Source organism: Haliotis rubra, unplaced genomic scaffold, assembly GCF_003918875.1.
Source record: "Haliotis rubra isolate DU_JTF1 unplaced genomic scaffold, ASM391887v1 Scf206, whole genome shotgun sequence".
In the NCBI taxonomy this organism is placed as follows: Eukaryota; Metazoa; Mollusca; class Gastropoda; order Lepetellida; family Haliotidae; genus Haliotis; species Haliotis rubra.
Genome location: NW_025766070.1, coordinates 563452 through 580674, shown reverse-complemented (window position 1 = coordinate 580674; position 17223 = coordinate 563452). Strand labels below are relative to the sequence as shown.

At 40.2% G+C, this 17223-nt stretch overlaps 1 protein-coding gene across 1 annotated transcript in view; it reads left to right on the top strand.

Annotated features, from left to right (window-relative positions):
- The window catches only part of LOC124276123 (WD repeat-containing protein 20-like), a 33038-nt gene that overhangs the window by 2938 nt on the left and 12877 nt on the right, over positions 1 to 17223 (top strand). Inside the window, exons 2-3 of the mRNA XM_046711789.1 lie at positions 2259 to 2441; positions 3929 to 5182. Of these exons, the coding sequence (XP_046567745.1) occupies positions 2259 to 2441; positions 3929 to 5182 (1437 nt within the window). The remainder of the gene's footprint in view (positions 1 to 2258; positions 2442 to 3928; positions 5183 to 17223) is intronic.

Here is a 17223-nt window from a genome sequence, read left to right as displayed (position 1 = left end):
TTATGTTGGCATTGACACAACAGTGTTTGTAACTAAATTAGGGTTACAAGTTCAACGGTACACGTTGAGATACTTTGTGCCGATAATTAACAGAATTAACTTCACACATAGGTAGAACATGTGAAGTCCTTCTGTAATACAGCTTGAATATTGTTAAAATTGGCATAAAACCATTCTCATGCACTGTGAATATCTTGGGTCTCCTTAAATCTTTATAATTTCAGTTATTATTAGGATCTTTTTATGTTCATTATTGAGTTGGAACACTAAAAATACCTATAGCCCAACCAAAATGTACTTAGTACAGTTGAATTCATTTTTGAAAAAGGATCTGAGACGCCATGAACAGACAGAAAATTGCGCGTTACAAATATACTTCCTTTCAAAAGTTTAGACTCACTTAAAACGGTCACTATATGTTGTGTGTGGGGGGAAACCAACTACAAACCCTATGCAGATGAATTGCACGAGGATCATGCATCAAATTGCTGAAAAGCATGTGCAAATATCGTGCACGTGAACAACTGCATTTTGGTGCAAGTTTTGTTTTGTTTTGGTGTAAGTTTCACCAGTTTTCACTGATTTTTATTATTTGCTGAACTCATGACAATAATCTTCTTAACGTTACGAATTTGTTTTACAATGCATCAGTTCATGTGTATACAGTACCTTTAAACAATGGAATATTTTGCAAAATTTAGTTTAGAACAGTTGTCTGAAGTAAGTGGCTATATTTACACAAGTGAGTCTAAACTTTTGAAAGGAAAGGAAGTACATTTCCATGCATTTTTACATGTTAGCCATTATATACTTACGTGTATTGTGTTGTATCGGTACATGGCCTGATGATACCTTACTTTTATCACGGTTATCTCGATGCTCCCAACTTTCAGCAAATTGTTATGCATCTAATGTAAATGAAAAAACTCAGCTTTTGAATAGTATGAATATTAAACTAAATGTAATAGAAAATTGTCTAATGTGTATAAAATGTTCTCATAAACATCAAAATGGTTTTAAAATTATGAAATTTTGTTTAGTTTAATACCATTTGATACACACTGAGGGTTTAGAAATTAAGCCTGGGCCTTCTCTAAACACTGTATTTCTCAATGGGGTTGTGAGAATGACCCCTTAACTTCATGCTTAATTTAGAATACTGAGTAAGCATATATAGCAATGCTCAGAATTAACATGATGAAGCATGAAAGTCAAGGGGACCATGTCATATCCATAGTCTTGAAATTTTAAGATATCTGGTACACAAGATTCAAATGGCATCGTAGAGGGTGTCTAGGCGGATCCCATAACCAACCTCAGTTGTGAACATTGTTAAGATCTGTTCTGGCATAAACACTTCTTTAAAACATGGGTCGATGTTAACATTTTTTACTAGACCAGTCGACAAGTGGGTCTTAAAATATATTACACCTGACCTAATGTCAACTAAACCATACTGTTGGAAGACAAAACAAGGTTACTTTTGTTATCAGCTGGTTTATAGTGCATACTGGAAGGACATGCAGTATTAAACACAAAACTATGTGATATTTGTTTTCTTTTGTCCATTATGAATACTGTATACCTTAACTTTTGATTTTTCTGGACCGCCTCCGCGGTGTAGTGGTTAGAGCGTCCGCCCGGATAGCTGAAGGTCGGGGGTTCGATCCCCGGCCGCGTCATACCAAAAGACGTTAAAATATGGTACTTGTTGGTCCCTGCCTGGTGTTCGGCATTAATGGGTACAACAAGGACTGGTCGGCTCGGAGTCAGTATAATGTGTCTGAGTGGGGTATTCATGCCTCACTGTGGCATGGTATCTCAGTGAGCTAGCACTATAAAACCAGCTTAAGTCTGGGTTAGTACAAGCAGCCGCACATACACATACATACGCATGCACGTCGTCATATGAGCGAAATATTCTCAAGCACGACGTTAAACCCAATTTCACCTCACCTCACGTTTGATTTTTCTGAAAAATGTTTATTATTAAAGAGTATATTTTATAGTCTTTTAACACATAAATAAGCCTGATAACAGTGTCTGTAGTACTCATTGTAAAAGACGACACTGTGCAAGATTTTTAAAAACCAAAATAACAAATCGATTTGAAACAGCATTCATTAAATATCTACACTACCAGTCAGACTAGCCAGACAGGTTTCTAATTCGACCGGCCAGCTGTTTACTAGACAATGTCATTCTGATGTGCCTTAGTGTCGAACCCTGCTTTATGAATATTATTATATATTTTTCAGGCTGCAGATCTAACAAAACCGCTGGACAAAAGGATCTACAAGGGGACCCTGCCTACATGCCATGATTTCAATCAACATTTTGTCACTACTGAGAGTGTATATCTATTAGTTGGCTTCACAGCTGGGCAAGTCCAGCTGATTGATCCAATCAAAAAGGAGCTCAGTAAATTGTACAATGAAGAGGTTGGTGTAATTTCTCCATCAGTGACACACAGATTCAGTCAACAAGTTAAAAAATATCACCAGACACAATTCACTAGATTGTAGTTCATGCAACATGGACTTATATTAACTGTTTTAACTGAATATACTGGACTGAAACAAGTTTTGTGTGTATCATGAATAAGTGGTCAATCTAACTTGTGTGGATTATGTGTACATAAGCATTATTAACATAGGTAACACCTAGTACGAAACTATGTTTTACGGCTAGCTCTGCTTACATATAAATAATATGGATGCTTATGTTATTTACCCATATGAAGATCGTTGCTTATACTGTTGATCACTGGATTGACTGGTCCAGATCCGATTAATTACAGACCACTGTCATTTAGCTGAAACATTGCTTAGTGCTGCGTTAAGCAACAAACAAACATAGTGTATATTAGACCTGTTCAGAGACTGTAAGCCCCAAGTCTGAGACCACCTCCATGGTGTAGTGGTTTGAGCGTCTGCCCCGAGAGCGGAAGGTCACAGGTTTGATCCCCGGTCGCGTCATACCAAAAGACGTTGAAATATGGTACTTCTTGGTCCCTGCCTGGTGCTCGGCATTAATGGGTACAAGAAGGACTTGTCGGCTTGGAGCCAGTATAATGTGTCTGAGTGGGGTATTCATGCTTAACTGCGGCATGGTATCTCAGTGAGCTAGCACTATAAAACCAGCTTAAGTCTGGGCAAGTACAAGCAGCCGCACATACACACACATGCACTTCGTCGTATGAGCGAAATATTCTCAAATACGACGTTAAATCCCATGTCACCTCCCTTCACCTCACAAAGTCTGTCTGATGTTCGTTAAATTCTCAGATTAATATGGCTAATTTCCCATTTCATTTTACCTAGTAATAACAACTGATGGTATGGTTTTGTAGAAGTGACTTGTATTCACTTACAATTTGAGCAAGGTCTCATTTTTATTTTACCAGACTGCTTGACAAAGGCATTTTTTTACTTTGGAAATCAGGATACATCCTGCTCTTGGTATTTTTTCAGTTATGAGTCATCCAGCATTATCAGGCATCTGATAGTCCACCGAACAATGTAGAATGTTTAATGCTTATGCAAAATCACAGCTGTGTGTAAACTTTGCTTTAAAAGTGTTTACTTATGTTTATAGTTTCTTTCCGCATCGCCTGAACATGCTTGTGCTTGTATAGTTACACTCAGGTTTTTGTTTTGTCAGAAATTGAGAGTGTCAAAAGTGTTGTGTCAGAATGCATGAAAATCAATAAAATATTAAGGTTTCATTTGTGATAACTTAAAATTGTACTTCTTTGATTCTAATTGGGAATTCTTACCAGCATTTGCTGGGGACTTTGAGTCAAACACTGGCTTTAGAGGATACCTAGATGCATCCCTGAAGCCATCACCTGTATATTGTTGAACATTTTTGCTTGAGTTTGATTTTAATGAACTCCTCTGTTAAACAATTACTGTTACTGTTTCAGAGGTTAATAGACAAGACCAAGGTGACTTGTATCAAGTGGATCCCTGGATCACCCAACCAGTTCCTGGTGTCTCATGGCAGTGGTCAGATGTATGTGTATAATGAGGACTTACCATGTGGGCCAACACCTCCACACTACCAGCTCTTTAAGCAGGGCGAGGGCTTCTCTGTATACACATGTAAAACAAAGACTACTCGCAACCCCATGTATCGGTGGATAGTGGGGCAAGGAGCTATTAATGAGTTTGCATTTTCTCCGTGTTCACGGTACATCGCAATTGTTAGTCAAGATGGCTACCTCCGCGTGTTCAACTATAACTCTATGGAACTTCATGGCACGATGAAGAGTTTCTTTGGAGGACTTCTGTGTGTGTGTTGGTCACCGGACGGGAGGTATCTCGTCACTGGGGGAGAGGATGACTTGGTGACAGTGTGGTCTTTTCAAGAGAAAAGAGTCGTATGCCGTGGTCAAGGTCATAAGTCTTGGGTGAATGTTGTGGCCTTTGACATGTTCACGTCAATTGTGTGTGATGAAGAAGACTGTGATTACATGGAAGAGCAAGAAGACTGTAGTCATTCAAAAGCCAATCATACCGGGTCAAAAGATTCGACTTCCGATTTACCTCAGTCTAATGGCTCTCATGTCAGTTCCAAAAGTAATTCCACGGAAGGTAAAAATGTGACATTCACATCCTACAGATTCGGTTCTGTAGGTCAGGATACTATGCTGTGTTTGTGGGACTTGACGGAGGACATTGTCAGGCAGCCGTATGGACGGTCTTGGACTAGCGTTGTGGCATCGGCAAATGCTGCCTCTTCTCTTCCCCGCTGCAACAGTCTACCAAACTCTCAAAAGCCCAACTCCATTGCAAATGATGTGTCAGCAATGGATGGCAATGCTCACCATATACAAAATGCTGTCATGAATGCCAGCAGTAAATTTGCAACTCTCTCAGTAGCAGATCGGAAGGAGAGTCAGGAAAAGAAGGAACACAAAAGGAACTTTAGTCTAGCGAGTCGGAACACTGAGAAAGTCAATCTACTTAAGTCTAACCATGTGAGGCCTATAGATGAGTCGTTAAAACTTTTGGGGACAGCTTCCTGTCCTAGGTTAGATGAAGTTCCCATTCTGGAACCTCTAATTTGTAAGAAAGTGGCACATGAACGTTTAACATCTCTGGTGTTTCGAGAGGAGTGCATAGTTACAGCATGTCAAGAAGGACTTGTGTACACGTGGGCTCGACCAGGGAAAGTTGTAAGTGAATGATCATAGTATGAAGTCTCATTCATCATCGTCTCAATCTCTGTGATAATGTGCTTACCATGCTTAGCTTACAACAGCTGAATAATTCTTGCAATAGAGTCATGGACTAATGATAATGCAATTAAGACAATTCATAAATCCAGAAAACTGTTTATGCTGTTGACATAAACAGTTTTCAATTGCATGATAAGGTGTGAAGATGTGCAACTGCAGAATGATTAACGCTTGAAATCATGCGGTAGATCAAATGGTACGGATATGAATTGCAGCAGTTTTCAGTGGGTATTATATTTGCTTATCATACATGCAAAACATGGCGTTGCTTGTCACACCGAAGGCCCGGGGTTCAATTCCCCACATAGGTACAGTGTGTGACGCCTATTTCCGGTGTACCCTGCCTTGAAATTGCTGGAATATTGCTACAAGAGGTGTAAATATTGCTAAATACTTGCTTGCTCATTCACTCTCACTCACTCATTCACTCTCACTCACTTACTCTCACTCACTCACTCACTCCAGTTTGCTCTTGACTTTAAAGTTCAGGTTGTGAAGTTTTCTTTGTATGTCGGCCATTTACTGTGATCAATAAATGAGGCACTGCTGCACAATGCTGTACATTCTAAATGGTCAAAATAACATTCAGTTAACAAGGCCAAGTATTTTTAATCATGTTTTTGGTCTCATTCTTGAATTCTACCCAACTAGAGTAAACAGTGCATTCCATAGACACATCCTGCATGGCTGCAAGAAAGGTGGAGTTTTAATGGTTTCAAAATCGATCAGAAGTAGGAGATCAAAGGCAGTCTTCGAAGGATCCTGTGGTCCCCCACTGTCCCACTTCTGGGGTCTTCAAAAACTCTTGATTATGTTTTTCGTTTGCAGATTGATTTATTGAGATTAGGTCCCCATATTTGTAATACATGTTGTTGAAGCTGTTATTGAATGACCTTGCTGAGGGATGTCATAACACCCTGATGCAGTGAACACTGTGGTCATTGCTCATGACTTGGTAACCTCAAGTCTGGCACAGATTCAGTTATTTACAGGCTGCAAAATATGGCTGTAATTTCAAAACAGCATTCTCTCACTTGCAATGCTTACTCAAGGGATTGTTAAAACATGTATTCAACTGACAATAGACATGCCAGATGCCAAGTACATTGTCAGTCAGCTGTCATGGCTGCTCTGACAAGTCATTTTCATCTTATCTGTGAAGATCCAGGTTAGAATTTGTTTTCAGCTACCCATGCTTGTCATAAGAGGCGACTAACAGTATTGGGTGGTCAGACTCACTGACTTGGTTGACACATGTTATTGTATCCCATTTTTTGTAAAACGATGCCCATGCTGTTGATCACTGGATTGCCTGGTCCAGACTTGATTATTTACAGACCGCCACCATATAGCTGGAATATTGCAGCGTAAAACTAAACTGACTCACTCTATTTTTATCTTAATAGAATTACACAGAGATGGCAGGAACTAAGATTTTTACTTAAGGTTTTGACTCTAAAATTATACGTCCTCCACCAATTAACAGTTATTTTCTTTATTTTCCTCACAAATTATTCATTGCACATGCATAAAATATCACTGACAGCAAATTGTTATGATGAGAGCTATGTTTTCAATTCATGTAGTGTTTAGATATCTGTGACTCATCTGATACAGATGAATCTCAAAAGGTTATGTTAAAAAACACAAGCTCATTTCCTTTTTGTGAGTTCAGGCAAGGAAGTAAATGCATGTATACAAATATTTGTGCAAAACTTTAAAAACTACATTGTCTGTTAAAAAAACCCCAGTTAATTTGTGTCAAATTATGAATTTTGTGAATGTGTGGTGGTTGGACCATGTTTCATTTATGCCTACACCTGACAAAAATGTCGACATTTATTTAACACCTTATTTAAATCATTAACTTTTTTCACATGAAATTGCTCTTTCTTACTTAAGTGATTCCACCAAAGCTTATATGAAGGTTGACATCTCTGCTTACATTATTGAGAGAACGTAGATGGATACGTATATTTTATTGAGGACACTTGTAATGGCAATTGAATTACGTAGGGTCAAGCGCTTCACTTAGTACCGCAGAGGGAACCAGGCTGTCTTGTGTAAAAGTTACATCTCTGACTGTGTACAGATAAAAGAGGAAGTTGACCAACTGTCAGACTCAAGATTAATTTCTTCTTATTCTTATTTCCCATCTCAATTTCTGCCAACCAAAATTGTTATCATGAACCAGTACATAGACATGCTGGAGACTATCATTTTCACCTTTGGTTAGGTCACGGTTAGAATTGATCTTCAGCAACGCGTGCTTGTCATGAAGAAGTGACTAATGGGATTGGGTGGTCAGACTCGCTGACTTGATGGACATGTCATTGTATCTCAGATCGATGCTCGTGCTGTTGACCACTGGATTGTCTGGTTACAGACCGGCAGCATACAGCTGGAATATTGATGAATGTGATGTTAAACACCAAGGAAACAATCATTAGGAGGCCACTGGCATTTTGGGGGGATCAGACTTACGGATTTACCTGGTGTATGTCATTACATCCCAGTTTCACAGTTTGATGCTTATAATGTCAGACATTGGATTGTCTCGTCCAAATAGATTATTTGCAGACAACTCTCATATAACTGGTATAATGCTGAGTTTAGCATTAGGCAACAAAGACACAAACTCTTGTCACGCTTGTTATAGTGTTGATGCCAATAGGGCTAATTATCCAATGAGCATTGTCGTTAGTAGACATTGCCAAGGCCGACTCACTTAAATGAAATCTTATGTATTTTTCCTTACTCTGGCCATGTGCTTCACTCTCTCCTTAGCCCAGTGAGCAGGATGTGAGGAAGCCTTGTGTCTCCCTTACACACATATCCTTTGATAATCTCTTAGTTTTTACCTCCTCATAGGTTACTATAGAGGTATAGCCAGTATCCTTTACTATTTTGTATTGATTAATTATCGATTTCTACTGTTTATTCACGCGGTATTCGTGATTGTTCAGCTAGCTTTACGCCTCATGAAAATCTGTACGATTTGTAGATTACGCTTTTTCTGCCTCCGATCCACATGTAATATGCCCTAGTTGTTCTACGCCGCGGCGCTTTAATTCACGCGTTGCAGTTACTGCATTAATTTATCTCATTCTGCATTTAATAAATATCATCTTTTAGCGTCTTAAGACGTGCTGCAGATAGATCACGTTCAAAACAAGGGCAAAACATGGCAGAGAGTCCAGATATTCCTTCCAGTCAGCTGCTAGCGATCGACCCTCTCCCGCCTGGTGTTCTGCTAGAGACCCCCGGCGCAGAGGAACGGGACGAGTCCGTTACCTCGAAGAAACGAATCGGCCTCCCCAGACATCCCGCCATTGCAGACTAAGTCTAAGAGGGCCTCTATCGCCGCTCTCAACGCAGATTGAGGATTACTCCAGGGCAGCGACTTCCAAAGGGAAATTCATGAAGACAGCAAGAACTTTCTCAGCCGAGATCGTTCCAGCAGCAGAGTTGGGCCTCTACGATGATCAGCCGATAATCATCCCCGACTTACGGCAGAAGAAGCGACCGTGTCAGCGACTGTGACTTCTGCAGAGATCTCCATGCAGCCTGATGCCTCTACACCGGCGCCAGACGCCATTGATGTGAACCCCATCGCAGAAAAGATTGGCCGACGACTTCGCCACAGATCATCCCAGAAGACATGATGCGCAGATTATGAACATCATGGAGGACCACTACAAACTGGCGCAAGCAGGGTCCGAGCTCAGCGAAGGCTCCAACGTGAGACAGCACCCCAGAGGCACCCCCGTCAACGAAGCAGCCAAGACGATGTCACCTTCGCGAAGGAAGTCCCGCACCACCTTGACGGCGACTCTAGATGTACAGCTCTTTGGCGAAGGCCTTCGGCGGGAGAGATCATCACCATCTTCGATTTCATCTCTAGATATGGACTCAGACCATCAGACATCACGGAAGCCTTCGCTGGGTCATATCATCGATCCTCCGGACCGGACGCCAAATGAAGCTTGGCGAAGGCATTCGCTAAGGACATATGATTCCAGATCTTCATCGTCCTAGAAGAACATCGAGGGACTGCCCAAGAGCTTCTCGAAGCTTATCAACATTCACCTCACAAGTCTCCGAGAAGATCATCCCATAGACGATCTCCAATTCGCTTCATCACCAGGTCGATCACCCATCAGATCTCCCACATAGAGCGCACAAGTCAACTAGATCGCCACAAACCTCATCAGATATACAGACAGCTACACGAGTCCCGAAGAGCATCTACAATTTATTAATGATGATGGTTTTGAGGATGATGGAGGAATCATATTTTCTGATGCAGAGATACGGTATTGGATGGTCAATAACCTAGATCTCACATCACCATCTAAAAGTGGCAATACAGCTCAGACGTATTTGATGAAGGAAGATGATCCAGATGCAATCACTCTACCCGATCGACCCGATTTATGCAGTGCCACAGAATCTAGATGCAGCTTTCCAGAAAGCTCACGAAAGTTCAGATACCACATCTACCCAACTTTCGCCAAGAAGTTCTCCACGCATAACATGGACTCCTTCTACAAGGCCCAGGACATCGATGAGAACTATAAGATCATCAGCGATGTAAAGAACAAGATTTACAAGATGGATGATCGCAAGTTGGGCTCCTACATAGAAACCATGACCTAGACGTATGTTCTTTGGGTTAAATAGATCTAGGGACGATCAATGAGACTCTTATTACTAGATTCGGGATTCCAATGAACGGAAGATGATAGAATGATTTATTCTGCCTTACTTATGCAAAAAAGAAAGATCAGCAGTTTTTAACGGATCATCTTACATCTGTTTCAGCAGCACTGACCTTTAGCTCGCCGCCAAGGCCTCCTCGGCCTCCTGTAATTGGGGAGAACTTTTACAGCCCCACTTTATACAGCCCTGTGGTCGACAACATCCATCTTTTGACGGAAATCGACAAGGTCGCCAAGGAAGTCTCTAAGGATTCCAGGGAAGTCCCTATGATTAGATCGATGGACACACTAGCCAGCGCCATTCGTCAGACTTCACAAAGATACTCAGGCAGATCTAAGTTCACGGGCCTACAAAGAGCAAGAGACAGGAAGATAGCCAGCTCTAGAGGTAAGATTCTTTTACGCCAGCCATATGGCAACTATAGAGGAGGATCAGGGAAGAGGCAGGACACCCAGAGGTTCCCGCAATTATAGGCAGCTTGAAACACAGGTTCGAATCGACTGAGTCTTCCACCCCCAGCCGCTTCCAGTACAAACCAGCTCAAGTGGGTGGTGGACGCTTCCAACTACACTGGGAAAACTGGGGAATACTGCAAGATCCTTACGCCTCCAACATTATTCAACACGGATTTCAGATCCCTCTACAGGACAAGCCTGACAATCAAACCCCCAAGTTCGACATAAGCTTAAATAACTACCAAAGATAAAGAGGCTGTCTCATCACCCTATCCAAACAGGCCATAGAAGTAATAGATCAAGCAAACGCCGAACCAGGTTTCTACTCCCCAGTTTTCCTAGTTCCCAAGAAAAAACTCTCGAGGAGAAATACAGACTCATCTACAACATGAGCTTTTCAACAAGAACTATCTACTTAAACCACCGAAGTTTCGCGTGATGATACATTTACCTCAGTTACGCCAGATGATTCGGTCCTATGGACTACATGGGCAGCATAGATCTACAGGATGCCTACTTGCACATCCCATTCATCCCGATTCCAGGAAATACCTACGATTTACTCTAGAAGGGCTACATTACCAGTGGAAAGTATTCCCATTGAATATCATCAGCCCCTGGCTATTCACGAGTGATAACGAAAAACCGATTATCAAATTTCTACATCTGCCGCGTCAAAGGGCTGCGAGTGCTTTACCTCGACGTGACGGGATACAAGTAGATCAAGATCCACTGCGCCTCAAACTACAGTTAAATTACATCATAAAGCTACTAACACAACTAGGTTGGTTAGTAAACTTACGCAAGTCGGACCTAGTACCATCGCATAAGACCTACAGTTCCTAGGTATTCGATTCATCACAAATCGCGAACCGTATTATGGTACCAGAAGACCGCTATTCAAGATACAACAGACCATTCCACCAGCTCTACTCTCCTCCTACCACGCGACAATGGCAGAGCCTACTAGGTCTTCTCACATCAGCCCAAGACATGACTGTCACAGGCAGATTACAGTTACGCCCCCTACAGGTTCTCATCAACGCACATCTCAACGATGTACAACCATTCAGTCTACCAGAAACATCTCAGACCACATCTACTATGGTGGACCAAGAAATCGAATGTCTGCGAAGGGATTTTGTTTAGCAGAGCAGGAATACAAAACCCATCTGTATGTAGATCGCCATTACTCCAAGGTTGGGGAGCTCCATCTCACCAACCACATCGATATCAGGGTTATGGAATCAGCAAGAATGCAAACTCCATATAAACAGTCTAGAAATGAAAGCTGTAATCAACGCCATTCTACATTGAGCACATTTCTACAAAATGCTACCTAATGATCCATACAGACAATTCGACAGTGGCGTTTCACATAAACAAGCAAGGCTCAACGAGATCGATGAACCTTTTGAACCCTAAGCTTTCAACTGTTCGATTTAATACAAGATCTAAATCTACATGTCAGAGCAGTGCACATTCCCGGAGCCAGAAATATACTAGCAGACGCTCTCTCTTCGCCTCATCTACCATCACCGTATACAGAGTGGATGATCAACCGGAAATTTTGCACAGATAATCAAGCAATTAGAGCCGCTTTAATAGAGACCTTATTCGCCACGCCGATTCAACAATCAGCTACCGACATTCGCGGTCACCAGTCCCAGACCCCAAGCTTGGGCAACGGCCTTTAAGTCTATCATGGAAGGCCTCAATGCGTGCATTGCTTCGCCGCCAGCAATAATAATACCTCAAGTATTACAGAAAAATCAGACAAACACAGAGCTACATAACTCTCACTTTGGTCGCTAGCCCTACTGGTCGGCCAGAACGTCAGTTTCCCATACTAATTCAAGAAATCGGTCAACCAACACTGGAGCTACCCAAGCGCCAAGCAAACCTGTTAATTCATCCTCACACCAAACAAGTGCACGGAAACCCAGCAATGTTCCAACTACCACATTATGGACTGTATACAAATGTGTTTAAACAAGAGAGGATATTCTGCCAGGGCGGCAAAAGCAGTCACGCCAACGCTCTACGCTACCTTCAACTCGCAGAACTTGTGCTAATTTACAAGTGGCACAGTTTCAAAATTATGCAACAAAGAAAGGGTTTACAGCAAGAGAGGCTTCACAACCTCAAAGTGGCAGACTATTTGTGTTACCTACGTAAAACAAACATTTAAAAGGTTCAACGATATCAACATATCTTGCCGCTTTAGCTCTGTAATCACCATGAGAACGGGTGTCAAATTGATAAGATCTCAGAGTTACTGGCCTTACTCACGAAGCTTTCGATTGAGGACCAAAAGCGGAAGTTCCACGCTTCCAGCTTAGGATCTGAATGTAGTGTTACAACACCTCACGAGTGAGGTCTATGAACCCTTGAATCGACAAACTTTGAATTTCTCTCACAGAAAACATTGTTTCTGCTATCGCTAATACACAGCAGCAAGAATGTCTGAAATTCAGCTTTGGATTACGGTAGAGGATACAGTTTGATGACAATCATAACATTGAAAGACACCTCGGATTAAGATGGGATTTCATTGTAAAGAATCAACTGCCAGGTCAACCAGACAGATTATTCCACATCCCGAGGCGCTTATCCTCTATTCTCGGATCACAAGATACACAAGACCTATCACTGTGTCCGTAAGAGCTCAAAGTTTATTTAATTTTATTCAAAACAAGGAAAACAAGGAGAAGATTTCTCAAACGTTTATTCATCCCATTATCGCCCCTCACGAATCAAACAGAAGTGTCACGGACCACAATATCTATTTGGATAAGGACTGTCATTCTCCGTGCCTACAAGGCAGCAGGCTTGGACCCACCAACAGCATCAAATCCACATGAGATCAGGGCACTGGCCTCTACCCTCGCTCTACGGTAACTGTTCCTTGAACACGATTATGGAAGGATGCTATTGGAAATCTAACATGGTATTTGCTAATCACTACCTAAGAGACATCACTACAGAAGATGTCTCTGGTATTCACTCATTTGGGACCACTGGTCCTCTCGCTCAGCAACTGACAGTCCCTCGTAGAAGTTAAATAATAGCCTCACAAGATTAATATGTATTTTATACATACTCATCTAGATTATAACTCTAAGGAGTTTTAGGGCTATGCATATATATGTTCAGCTTAAGTATTCTACCTTAAGCATATACTTGATATAGTCAATTTCAGTGCCTCTATCAGAGTCACCTATATATATATATATATATAATTTATATGTATTGTTCAATATATTCATAATGTAATTCCCCTTTAATGGCTTTATATAACCTATGGTTTTTTTATACAGGAAACATCCTAAATCTAAGGCTTCATGAAGTTCCCCGTAGGGGATATTACAGTATATCTATACAAAATCACTAATTATAAATCCAGTATTCTGTCACCCACCTCCGTTCAGTAGGGATGCTACATACAAGAGCATGAGTCAGGATAAGGAAAATATGTAATTTTTTAGAGTAAAATTGATATTTTATACTTATCCTGACTCATGAGGTAACCCTCCCATCCTCCCCACATAACACTTTGGATTTTCTCTGTAAATTCAAGTGTTGGGCTCAAGCTAAATCAGGAGAGCAATTAGTGATTTTATTTTGAAGGAGCTTCAAATAAGGAGATACAAGTGTTCCACTATGTTCGCAAGAAGAAGAAGACAAGCAAAAGAGCATGAGTCAGGATAAGTATAAAATATCAATTTTACTCTAAAAAATTACATTTTTACTTGTATGAAGAATCAAATGGAAAATCGAATCAGATCGAGGTCTGGGTGAATCATTGCAGCCCTAAATGCCAAGACAGAAAAATGAGGCTTTTGATCATAGAGCAAAGTATAGCTTAGATGATTTAAATCTTATGATGTTTTACTTTGTATATTGCCGTGATAAAAGGTTTTCATCTCAGTGGTTAAGACGTCTAAGGGATATGACCATAGCACAGTAACCTGATGATAACCTTGTACACCTCGAATCAAATCTAGCCATTTTAACTTCTACTCAGCTACTAGCCATTTTAACTTCTACTCAGCTACTAGCCATTTTAACTTCTACTCAGCTACTAGCCATTTTAACTTCTATTCAGCTACTAGCCATTTTAACTTCTACTCAGCTACTAGCCATTTTAACTTCTACTCAGCTACTAGCCATCTTAACTTCTATTCAGCTACTAGCCATCTTAACTTCTATTCAGCTACTAGCCATCTTAACTTCTATTCAGCTACTAGCCATTTTAACTTCTACTCAGCTACTAGCCATTTTAACTCCTACTCAGCTACTAGCCATTTTAACTTCTACTCAGCTATAGGCCATTTTGCTCTATATTCAGCTATGGGCAGCTATGGAATATTGCCAAAAGTGGCATAAAACTCAACTCAGCCTACTCATTACATGCGTGTACCACTGTGTAATCTGAATTCAGTATGGATCCGTTGTGCATCACAGAGCCACTTTATTAGTTATGGCAAGACTGTATGTCTTCTCTGCACAATATAAACGAGAGAATGGTAACCTGAAGTCACTGACAGAAACCTCGTTAGACTACAAAGTGTGAATTTAATTGCCGTTACTTGTTCTTTGGCAATATTTGTTTTCTTCAGCTCTTAGTTTTTGACATATGGACAGGCACAAGCTGCTCCAAGGGCTTAGGAAAATAATTTAGACTAACGCTTCAGACTAGTCAATGAAATTGCAGACAGATTTATTTCAGTTGTGTGACTTGTCTATACCTTGTGCACTGGTGCATTGTGAGTTCTCATGCGACAGTATGATATATGATACATTGCATTAAACCTATACATTTCTTGAGATATATTACGTTATGCTCATTTATTGACAGTTCTTTTGTGTATTAAATATTGCAAAATGTGTTATGATTAGTTCTTTAGGTTGACCACCAAAAACAGTCCCCAGGGAACATGTGTACTAAGTAGCTTTTCCATTTGAACCTGCTCTGAAATATCTATATTTACGAAGTTTCCATGCAATGTGTCATGAATATGCATTGCGATGCGTATTGTGTAGTTACGTATGCATTGTTTCACCCCCGGTCCCCACACTGTTGACTAAGTAGACTGATTAATTCCGTGACCTAACCTAAACCAACATGAGCAAGAGGACCCAGACATACACGAACAGGCAACTAAAGAAATTCTGGAAAATGTTATTTTGTGATAATTTAACAATTTCATCCTCTGTAGACTTTACACACAAACAATATGTTGATGGCATATGCTGCACATGACAACATTGAGTACCAAGTGACCCCAGATCTCAACAACATAGTTGATGCAATATTTCAGAAGCAACAGCAGATCGGTTACAATGACAGCTTGAGCAGAGTTGTCAACTCATACCATATGTGTCATATTTGTTATGGGGCCGTGAGGTAACCTTGTAGTTAAAGCGTTTGCTCGTCAAGCCGAAGATGCTGGTTCGATTTCCCACATAGGTACAATGTGTGAAACCCATTTCTGGTGTCCCCAGCCATGATATTGCTGGAATATTGCTAAATATTCCATGTATTGGTTACGATTATACAGCTGAAATTATGACAGTATGATCATCTCGGGGAAAGTATGAATATCTTAATTCTGTGTATGTGATTATTTTGATATTACTAATACCACAATGTTGGTGGTTATGTGAAATAAATGTCATTAATAACACTCCGTCCGTCAAAATACTCATGACCTCTCATTTTCACTTAAATATGTAAACATTTGGTAAAGCTGTGACACAACTATAAGCAGTAACGGGTAAATAAAACACTGATTGGTCGATTGGTAGGAATCCCTGAGAAAAAACCCTTTCGGTAAAAATATGCATCTGATGTACAGATCTTGTCACTGTAGCCTAAACATATTCCTTACAACTGTTAATTAGTCAATTAACTTACTACTAATACAATGAGTGAGTGAGTGAGTTTAGTTTTACGCCACGCTCAGCAATAAGTCAGTAAATAGTACAGACAATACAGTGATCAACATCATGAACATCAGTGTATGCAACTGGGATACAATGACATGTGTCAACCAAGTCAGCAAGCCTGACCACCCGATCCCGTTAGTAACCTCTTACGACAAGCATGGGTTACTGAAGATCAATTCTAACCCAGATCTTCACTGGTCCTTTATCATGTTTATTGATATTTCCTTATATAAGCTAACAGCCATGATATTATTATTTATGACATATTGACTGTGATGTGTGCTACTGTTGGTTTTTCACAAAACTATTTTTTCCAAGTAAAGTTACTATTTGGAGCTGAAAAGCTTTGACACCTCTGTTCGAGTAGTAGCTGGGATGTCATTGATTAAAAAGGTTTGTGTAATTAAGTAAAAAGTATCTCCAACTATATATTAATTATTAGTATTTAAAAACAATTTTTATTCTAGGAATAGATGTGTATATAGATAATAATTACCAGCGTAGACTTTGAATTTAATGCTAAATATGAAACATTGTAATTAATGTTAAAAATTATATTTTATACCTCTCTTCATACTCATTGTCTGTCACAACCATGGTAATGAATGTCAGTATTTTTGTGGCAGTGAATTTGTAAATTGTATGTATTTCCATTAATTTGAGAAATATGCAGTGAGAACTTGCGCTGGCAATGTAAGATGACATCCCAAACAGTAACAATGAGAACTTGGGACAGATTGATTTTAAATGATTGATTGAGGTGGAATTGTTTAAAAATTTGTATGATCAAAAACCTGTGGAGAAAATAGTGGGACAGTTTATGTTAGCTGTAGATAACATTGAACTCGA